The sequence below is a fragment of the Lycium ferocissimum genome, chromosome 9 (assembly GCF_029784015.1).
Source record: "Lycium ferocissimum isolate CSIRO_LF1 chromosome 9, AGI_CSIRO_Lferr_CH_V1, whole genome shotgun sequence".
Taxonomy (NCBI): Eukaryota; Viridiplantae; Streptophyta; class Magnoliopsida; order Solanales; family Solanaceae; genus Lycium; species Lycium ferocissimum.
Window position 1 is genome coordinate 46,503,623 of NC_081350.1, and position 10,534 is coordinate 46,514,156.

Sequence of the window (10,534 nt, forward strand, 5' to 3'; positions counted from 1 at the left end):
AATACATAGATGGTGATAGGTTAGGTAGGAAAAGAGAACGACGGATTGTTAGGGAGTGAAACTCTCGAAAAAATGATAGTTCAATTGTTGATTTGAGGAGAGTAGTTCCATTTGTGTTGTTGATGCAGCTGAGTCTTTGGGTTTTATTGATTTGAGGAGTACTAGTAGAATTGTAGAATGGAAAGGAGGGGCCTTACATGGTAATTATCCTTATCCCAAATTGGCATTTCACGGAGGGCAATTGTTCTCATCAAGGCACGATATAATTTCAGTTTATTCTGGTTTTGATTGGAACATGACATCGAAGCTTCAACAGAGTCGCAGTGATAGAATTTGTGATATATCAATTGGTGGTGATCGACTTTTCGCTCTTCACGAGGAAGATGTTATTAATGTATGGGAGACACCTTGTCCCCCAATTATATGATTTTCTATATAGTGTGATTTGGTTTTCTTCTTATCCTTATATAATCTCAATAGGTTGTCTTAGATATCTAGTTTTACATTATTTATTTCAACCTTGGAGATCATGTGCTAAGAACTCATGTTTTAGGTCACTCATTCAATTTCAAAGATCATATATTAGGAATTACATTCCGATGTTCTTAATATGTTCATGAACTGGTAACATATGTGCGCTCAAAAACCGTGTCCTGAGAATTTTTAGATTTCCCGTTGATGTAATCAAAATGTTCTAATAATATTGATGGATATTTATATCCTTCAAAAATTATATAACCACTGTATTAACCAATTGGATATATTTAAATGAAGGAAAATTAGATAGTTGCATAAACTAATTCAATGTAGACCAATTTCATATGATTGCATCTAAATAATCATAGTACTTCACATTGATAGACTCAATGTTCCAGTTAATAACAGTTGTGGTTGCAAGAACAATAGAACTTCAAAAAAATTCTGCATCCTCTCTTATTCAAGGTCATACATCAAATGTCAGCATCTCTCAGGAAATTTAGCATATGAGATAATACATCAAGATTGAGATAAAATGCAGGTATACATGTAGCTGAAAAAGATCATGCATACCAATAATTCGGTAGTAGCGGAGACAGGATTTTTATTAAGGGAATTCAAAATATTAAGAAGTAAAAATATAAAGAAGCCAAAGGGGATATATATATATATATATATAATAATAATTTTAACCTTGTATATATAATGTAATTTTTTGACGAAAGGGTTCATTCGAATCCCTTGAGGTATCTAACTCCTTCGCCCACGCCAGTAAAGTAACTTTTCTTTGGCTATTTGTGACATCACATGATTGTCTCAATCAAAATAGTAAGTGCAGTGTAATATGCACATGTCGTTACAATTAACTTTATATGTTTAGACTAAGCATGAGGCCTTGCTTAGAAAAGAAAAAAGAGTAATAAAAGTTGGAATATTTTACCAATGAAATGTCTAGAGTTTAGACTTTAGACTATTGGACATTGGAACTGGGCCGCTAATTGCCCATGTGGACTAACTCGTCCCTGGTAGAAAGGACAAAGTTGAAAAATTATGAGCAGTTATCTCTAATAAAAAGTAAAGGTCCAATTTTTTTAAATAAATGACCCGAAATAACTCTTAGGCCAAAATACTCCAACTAAAATCTAAAATTTCACTCTGCGCTCTCTCTCCCACTTTTTCCTAGCCACCGCCAACAATATGAACTGGATAACAATGGAAGAAATCTTGTATCGATTTCTCTTTTTATGGAGGTTCTCCTTCATTGTAAAGATCATCCCTAACAAGAGAAATAAAGATATCACCTCTATTATCTCTTTTCTCTGCAATATTCTTCTTGTAACTTTATTATTTTATAACAAAAATATTATTCTCTCTATCCCGATTTATGGCAAGACATTTACTTTTTAATCTATCCCAAGAAACACTATTCTATAATTAGAAACAATTTAATTTTAAAAAATTTCTTTTATCCTTAATAAATTATTTATAACCAACAAATGTGTAAGGTTTGTTTAGACCACAAATTTCAAATGTTAAACTTTTTCTCAAGTCAAACGGTATCACATAAATTGAGACAGAGATAGCAATTGTTTCCATCTATACCCTTATAGTAGAATTATTTTCGCTTACTATTTCTTAAAAAAGAAAAACTAATAAAAAAGGCAACTTAGTAAATATACTTTGTACATATTATTTTTCTTAACGAGCATAAAAAAAGAAGCTAAAACGACACTTATTTTACGACGGAGGGACTTATAATTCGTATGTATTTTTTTTTTTTTTCTTAAAAAATCTGCATGGTGAATCGGGGTCAACGCTATTTGTTTCGGCAGCTCTGCCAAAGCAGTAACTTCTAGAACTTTCGCGCGTGAATTTACGCCAGCACTTGCGTAGCAAGTCGAACACCCACCGCTCACGTTAAAATCCATTCTGCATAAATTTCTAAATTGTACCGCCCCCTTATTCTTCGCACCCTTCCATTTAATTTCCCCAATTTGCGAATTTTGCAATTAATAATTCTCCTAGATCACACCGATCATCATCACTCTCTCTAGACAAAAAAAAAAAAAAAAGGTTAGAATTCTCTCAATTCTCTATTTAAATTTTCTGTTTGTAATTATTGAAGTAATTTTTAGGAATAAAGTTGCTCTATTTTTTGTGACTTTGGAGATTTATCCCGATTAATTCCTCATTTTTTCGATGCAAAATACTCTCTCAGCTCACTTTTACTTGTCATGTTTCGCTTTTAAGAGATGTTCGAAAACTATAATAATATGATGAAAAAACATATCTTGAAACGTTGGTCAAAGTGCATATAATTTGACTTTGGGAAAGTGTGACAAGTAAAAGTGAATAGAGGGTACATAGTTATCCAGTTATTTTCTGGTAGATAACTATGGCTATGTGAGTTTTGATAATTGTGCTAGCTTGACGAGGAATATAAAAATATTGGATATTAGATTATGATGAATCATATGTATACTGAAAATAAAGTGGAATGGATACAGATGATTCAATATAAGCTGATTCAACTAGTACTAGTTTGAAATTGAGCTGTAGTTAATGATGATTAATAACTATACTGTTATCTTTTAGGTATCTTTGATATATAAAGTTTAAAGAAGGAATATCTAGAACAATTGGCTAATTCCTAGAGTAGAGATAGAGAAAAAAAAAAAAAAAAGAAAAAAAAAGCAATTTGGTGTTCAGGGTGCTTGCTAATGGGATTGGCAAAAGGAATAGTAGTGTATGGATGTTTGAAAGAGATATAGCTTGTTTACAACAACAACAACATACCCAGTGTAATCCTACAAGTGGAGTCTGGGGAGTGTAGGATGTATGCAGATCTTTACCTCTACCTTTGTGGGGTAGAAAGGCTGCTTCCGATAGACCCTCGGCTCAAAAGAGATGGCTTGCTTAACAAGACAAAAAAAAAATCCTCAGGATTATCCTTAGCTGACTAGACTTTAGTTTACATGCCAAAAGAAATGGACCCTTCTTCTAGCTTCTATCGATAGGATTTTGAAAACTGTTTGTGCAAGAGGGCTCAGAATGCAATTTATCAATAGAGAAAATAGTTTAAAAGACCAACTAATTGGTTGATACTTGTGGTTCTCTTATTTAAGACTAGCTAAACTTTGTGTGTTTGATGATGCCTTTACTTGTATGCTATTATTAGATAAGGAAATCCATGCAGCAACAGGAGTCATGTCAATTATCTGTTATATGGAGAGGGAAGAAGTTTACTCTCGAGATGGATCCAACTGCTACTCTCAAATCACTGGGGGATGAATTGCTGAATCTCACCAGTGTTAGAGACGATACAATGCGGCTCATTGTGCCTACTAATAAAAGTTCAAGGCTTTTGTATCCTTTCTCCGAAGAGCATTCCTGCCTAAAATTGGAAGCAGCATCCATTCTTGAGGTTCTTTTATTAGTTTCTGCTCTAGTTCGTGAATTATTCTAAATTTCTGTTGAACTGCCTATCTGCTTGAATTCTGAATAGGTCTTTTGAAAGTTTATTCTTGAGCTCTTTATTTGACAGATTTGTTTCCCCTTTTAAATCTATACGCTATTGCTGTTCTGCTAAAACATCTCAACATGACACTTCATTTTTAGAGAGTTTGCTTGATGAATATTGAAAAAAATCATGTAACATTTCCCACTCTTGGAACTAGGATTCACCTTCAAAATCTGACTTGAAATAGTTGCTAGCTTTAAGTTAGTTTTCCGAAGGCACATCGTAGGAAACATATACTTTAGCAGCTTTAAAAGTTTTGAGTGTGTTTGCATTCTGAAATGCATACTTCCATTTACTTCTTTGTTAAAGCTAATATATTCAGCGGATAACTAAAATTTATGAAATTGGATTCTGTTTGGTGGTCAGTGTTTCCTTGTTTGATATAAATCTTTTGTACAAAATGGACTGCATTATACAGCTGAGTGGTGATTACATGCTTTCTTTTATATTCCTAATTTCGTTTGTGCCAATATGAGTTTGTGCATAGTTCTTTATGAAATATTGCAAGAATGAAGGCATGGTTCTGAATGACTAACTTTTTTTTTTTTTTTTTTTTTTGGGTAAAAGGTTATGTCTGTGTGTTTGAAGCTGCAGTGATTTCAAACATCAATTCTTTTGAAATCTTTATCATGCTATATAATGTTGTACGACTATATGCCGAGATGTCATACTTATGGCTTTGAATGTCTGTTGCATTAAACCTCAGACAGAAAAATGCATACCATAATTCTTGTGCTTGTGGACATAATCAACTGCTGGGAGTGAATGTGTTTTTTATTTTAACTTTTTTGCACAGTGTATTAGGTGTTCGTGCATTTGCAAACATTGAATAGCCTAAATAACTTGTTTAGCATACTTGGCTGTGACTCGTTAAGCTGAACCTTCCAGGCAATTCTTTTTGGCTTAAATGGGAATCGCCTGATGGTTTTCTGTTTTAGGGGAAGTCTATTAGGATGTTGGGAGTGCCCAAAGATGAAGTAGATGACATTCTACAGAGTGCAAAGGCAGACCTCAGGATTGTGGGTTTTGATGAAGAGGAAAAGCGATTGAGACAAAGAAACTCAAATGGGCTTCAAAGTTCACTAAAACTTCCACAAGGGCCTTATGTCTTTTGTGATTTTCGGACACTCCACCTTCCTGGTATAGAGGTATATCTCACTCTGGGAAAATGTAACCACTATCTTTCTCTACAGTTGGAAGCTTAAAAATGCAGTCTGACCAATGAGTAAATTATGTTTCTAACATATGTTGATTACTTGCAAAACTATATTGACATATCCCGTCTTTTGGGCCCTGGGACTGGGGAAGAAGTGATACGTTTATTTGACAACTGATTTATGTAGTTTTCACTTGGTAGCAGTTGAATCCTCCTGCTTCAAAAGCTTTAAAACTAATGCACAAGCTTGCTGCTGATCCAGGAATTGTTGCAATCATGAATAAGGTAAGCCTAGCAAGATTTTCATATCTCAGCTTAATTACGTATGGATTCTGTGTTGATATGTGCTATCAGTTGTGCTATAAACTATACTTCATTGGGCTTCTTAAAGCACCGCTGGCGTGTGGGTATCATGACAGAGATGGCGCCAGAAGGCTATGTTGGTGTTTCTCCTCAATGCATTCTTGGTTTCAATAAGGTGAGCAATCCCTAGTTCTTTCTTCCCCAAAGTAGTAGATACAGAACAGAATCATGTTCTTAATATTGAACCCATGAATTTCATGCTTTATCATCGTAGTTCCTTCACTTTTGCTGTTAGCTATTGATTTTCTAAGATGATATATATTCTTTTTTTCACATTCAGAATCATGGAGAGGAGATATCACTACGTCTTCGTACAGATGACCTCAAGGGTTTCAGGAAGTACGATAGCATCAAGAAGACTCTCTTACATGAACTTGTGGGTGGTCCTGTCTCACCCTGTATTGTCCAATTAAACAATATTTGAAAAGCTAAATTAGTGCTGTGAATTTCATCAGGAGAAATTCACATGTTCCCTAACTTATATTTATTTCCATTTTCAGGCACACATGGTACATTCTGAACATGATGTCAACTTCTATGGTCTACTTAAGCAGGTAAAAAGTTAGTAGTCTTCTTTTTTCCTCTTTGCTTCCTCAGTGGCAAGGAGTTCAACAAATGTTTAAGCAAAAGACTGGGATGGTCTTTTATTGAGCCCCGTAACTAGATTAGTCCTGCTTATCTCTGCATGTTCTTGTTGAATGTGCTGAAGATATTAAGATAGATATTTCTTGCAGCTTACTGAAGAAGCTGCTAAGTTGGATTGGACTAAATCAACAGGCCATACCTTGAGTGGTCACAATTTGCAACACTATGAAGACGAAGAAGACAATGATAATCACATTGGATTATCACACAAGCTTGGAGGACAAACTTCAGTTTTCAATGCTCGAGCATCTTCAGTGGCGGCTGCCTACAACCGTTTAGCACAGGCATCCACCAACAACTCAGAAGAAATTGAAATGCATCAGGCATCTAATGCTGGTGACTCACTGGAAAAGCAACTGAATGATGTGAAAGTAGAGTCTTCGGAGCAACAAAATGGTGTATTTAGTGCTGATGTCCCATCTGGTAATCAAAGAAAATCTGAACCTGATCCTGATGATTATGAGGCTGGCTCTCCCATGGAACATAAGCCTCATATAGAGCTCAATTCTGATGATTATAAGATGAGAAGCCGTTCCCCTCCTTTAGAAGCTAATTTAAGTGAAGAACCTGATCCAGATGATAGCTCCGCAGAAAAACACAATACAGGAAGTCCTGTTTTTTCAGAACCTGATCCGGATGAACATGCTATGGGGATCGAAAAGAAAGTAACAGCCGGTCAAAATGGCCACGTAAATGAGGAAGAGACTGGATCTTTTACACAGACCAATGGAGATGATTTTCCTGAAGGAAACAAGCTGGTTGAGCCATATAATAGTGATAAGGATATAATACCAGATGGAGTCTCTAGTACAGTGATTGATGAGCCTGATCCAGATGATCAGGAATTACAGAGGATACAAGATCCTGTTGCCATTATTTGCAGTCGACTGCAGAAAGCAATAGACGTGTTGAGATCTCAAGCCAATCCATTGGAGGCCTCTAGAGTTATGCAAACTATATTGAAAATTATAAGGTTAGTTGAACTTCAATCTGCAATTTAAATTTGGAATTTTTTATCATTCATGAGCTTTGGATCTAAGTTGGCAATGCTACTGTTCATAGGAATGCAATTGAACACCCAGATGAAGTGAAATTCAGGAAGCTGCGGAAGGTCTCTGATTTATATATTGATCTTAGGTGATTTAGTTTTGTCTAGATTTCATCTTAATTTGTTCATCACAATTTTTTGGTGGATGTTGCAGGCTAATCCTCTAATTCAGAGGGATGTGGTTAGTTATCCAGGTACTTGATCTTCCACTCGATCTGTTGCAATTTATTTCCTTTCTGCAAAATTCATTCCTTAACAGTTCTCTTTCCCCATTCCCTGACTTTTGTGTCGCCTTCAGATAGCATTCAACATTGCTACTAATCCAGCACGGTAAATTTTTTCTTCATCTGAGATTCCCTTGGTCCAACTTCCTTGGATATATACATCTGTGAACTCCATCTTAAATAAAGTTTCTACTCTTTGTCAGTTGGCGCTTGTAAATCACACTTCATGAAATTTTGGGCGCTTTCAGTTCGCCAAATTTACTGATAGCAACCAATTTTGCAAAACAATGTACTACTAGGTTAATTACTGAAGCATGAATTTTCACTCAATCCCTACTGTTTAAGGGGATGAACTGCAATTGTCTTTCCATGTGCCTAACATTTTCGTAAAAGATCTTTGGAGAATTAGTCAAGGTTCAAGTTGATATACAAGCTAGTTTAATTGACCAAGGCTAGGTTTGCTATCAATTTGAAATTCTATTTAGGTGAAATTGTTGTGTGATGGTACTTGTTATGCGCGGAGATTCAAAACATATTTGGTGATCCCATGGCCATGCAACATAAAGGAGTTGTATCAACATCATTTATCCCACATGGTTTATCTTTTGATGTGAAATTACTCGTACTCGCCATAATTGTATTCTTCTCTGATCATTAGGTGTTTATTTTCTTTCCATTCGCATCTTCGTGTATTTTTCTGCTTGCTGAGCATCTTTAGCTGTAAATAATCATTTTGCTTTTGTGGTTGCAGCTGCAATGGAGATCCTCTCTGTGATCGGATTTAGTGAGGACTCTGTTAGCGATAACACTGGTAGAACGGAAACTTATTTGGTCATCAAAAGGAATGATCCAGGATTATTGTGGCTTGCCAAATCTTCCCTTGAAACCTCCATTGCCTAGGGGACTCGTACCATATGTAAAATTGATGCATTTGTTTGTGACAAAATCAAACTGAAGACATTCTTTATGGTGAGAGGCATTTGGGAATGTTTTCCATGTTGTATACCACATTCTGATATCTTCCTTTTCCTTGTATATACATTCTTACTTATAGGACGTTCAATACAAATAATTGTGTTTGATAAGATTACAAGGCACTTTTAATGCAAGTTGAGGTGATTCTCTAGTTAGCTTGTTCACATGCTGTTATTAGTCTTATGTCGATTGTGCTCGTCAAAAATGCCGCGCGGTGTGTCTTGTATATTTCAAAAGTAGTGCATATTTTGTAAAATCTAACACAATTACGGCAACCAATTTTTGATATACCCTAAATTTCTTTAGTCTAGAATCTTCTTTAGATATACTTTGCGTAGCTGTGATTGTACTCTGGGAATTGAGAAATAAACTTTTAGGTTTCAAATGGATTTTTCAAGAGGAAAATGAAAGATGATGGCACTGTTGACAAATATAAGGTAAGACTTGTCGTTAAGGGATCCAGACAATGAGAAGATTTTGATTGTTTTGACACTTACTCATCGGTAACGAGGATTACATCCATTTGAGTGTTAATATCGTTGGCTGTCGTGTACGGTCTTCAAATTCATCAAATGGATGTGAAAATAGTCTTCTTAAATGGAGATTTGGTGGAAGAAATGCACATGGATTAAATCGAAGGGTTCGTACTTTCCGGAAAAGAAAAGAAGGTGTGTTGACTTGTTAAGTCACTTTATGGACTAAAAGAAGCACCCAAACAATGGCATGCGAAATTTGATCAAACGATGTTTGCAGACGGGTTTAAGATTAATGAGTGTGATCAATGTGGTTACATTAAGAACGCTCCAAATTACAATCATTGTTTGTTTATATGTTGATGATATGTTGATGATGAATGAAGACATTGCCGACATAAACACTACTAAACGTATGCTTGATAACAAGTTTAAGATGAAAGATTTAGGAGTTGCGGATTTAATTTTAGGAATTAAAATTCATAGGACACCTCAAGGTCTACCATTATCTTACTTATTATGTTAAAATGGTACTTGAAGAACTCAAGTGTTAAAAAGTTTGATGTATATAATGAATTGTACACGGTCAGATATAGCTTGTGTAATAAGCAAATTGAGTTTTTACACAAGTAATTCCAAACAAACTCATTAGATGGCAATGAAATGAGTTTTCGGGTATTTAAAATGCAGCCAGCACTATGCTTTGCATTACAATAAATTTCCCGCAGTACTTGAAGGATACAATGATGCAAATTGGATCACCGAATCATCTGAAGTTAAATTCGCCAGTGCATACGTTTTCATCATTGGTGGAGGAGTAGCATCTCGAAAACCATCTGAATAAATATGCATCGCTCCCTCTGCAATGGAATGTGAGTTTATTGCTTTAGATAAAGCCGGTGAAGAAGTAGAATGGCTACAGAATTTCTTGGAATATATTTTATTTTGGCCTAAACTAGTGGCACCTATATGCATACATTTTGATAGTTAAGCAGCAATATGAAGACGTAATACGTTTAGAAAATTACTCTCTAATGGAATTACCATAATTGATTACGTAAAGTCAAAAGATAATGTGTCGAATTCACTTACAAAAGGTCTAACTTGAGAGTTGGTTGATAAATCATCAAAGGGAATGAGATTATGGCCGAGAACAAGTCCTCACGATGGTAACTCTAACTAGCCGATTGGATATCCAAGAGCTAGATTCAAGGAGATCAAATGAAGTCATGAATGACGGTTCAACATCGTCGTTAAACCCAACCCATTCTTATGATAAGATAATGTTTAAGAATAAGGATAAAGCGCTACGACTTTTTAATGATTTCTAAGTTTGACATGATATGAGTAAACATTATATATAAGAGTTACACGTTGAGGAATCACCTATGTGAGTGTGAAGTGTAAACCGCTTTAAGGAGAATTAGTGTAAGCCCAGTTCTCTACCCACTTATGACACCAGATGATGTTCATGACTGAAACGAACGTAACAATGAGAACTATGAATGGTTAAGAGTTAATCATGTGACATATGTTGTCTATATATATATATCAAAGCTCGACGGTTCAAAAAAATCAAGTCTACAGGTTGACCAAGTATACCCGATATATGTTCCCTACGGAAAGTTCAAAGAAAAACCTACTTACCCAGAT

The 10,534-nt window shown here is 35.2% G+C and overlaps 1 protein-coding gene across 3 annotated transcripts; it reads left to right on the plus strand.

Annotated features, from left to right (window-relative positions):
• The first annotated feature begins 2,473 nt into the window (after window positions 1-2,473).
• LOC132031098 (uncharacterized) lies at window positions 2,474-8,559 on the plus strand. Of its 3 annotated transcripts, XM_059420961.1 has the most exons (11): window positions 2,474-2,550; window positions 3,661-3,901; window positions 4,936-5,145; window positions 5,355-5,438; window positions 5,545-5,631; window positions 5,797-5,892; window positions 6,017-6,070; window positions 6,251-7,134; window positions 7,224-7,272; window positions 7,364-7,403; window positions 8,185-8,559. In XM_059420961.1, exons 2-11 carry the CDS (start codon window positions 3,668-3,670, stop codon window positions 8,331-8,333), a joined length of 1,887 nt encoding a protein of 628 aa, XP_059276944.1. In that variant the 5' UTR covers window positions 2,474-2,550; window positions 3,661-3,667; the 3' UTR covers window positions 8,334-8,559. The 3 variants fall into 3 exon arrangements, with proteins under 3 accessions (XP_059276944.1, XP_059276943.1, XP_059276945.1); XM_059420960.1 differs by lacking the exon at window positions 2,474-2,550 and having other exon boundaries at window positions 3,619-3,901; XM_059420962.1 differs by lacking the exon at window positions 2,474-2,550 and having other exon boundaries at window positions 3,619-3,901; window positions 5,358-5,438.
• Window positions 8,560-10,534: the final 1,975 nt, after the last annotated feature.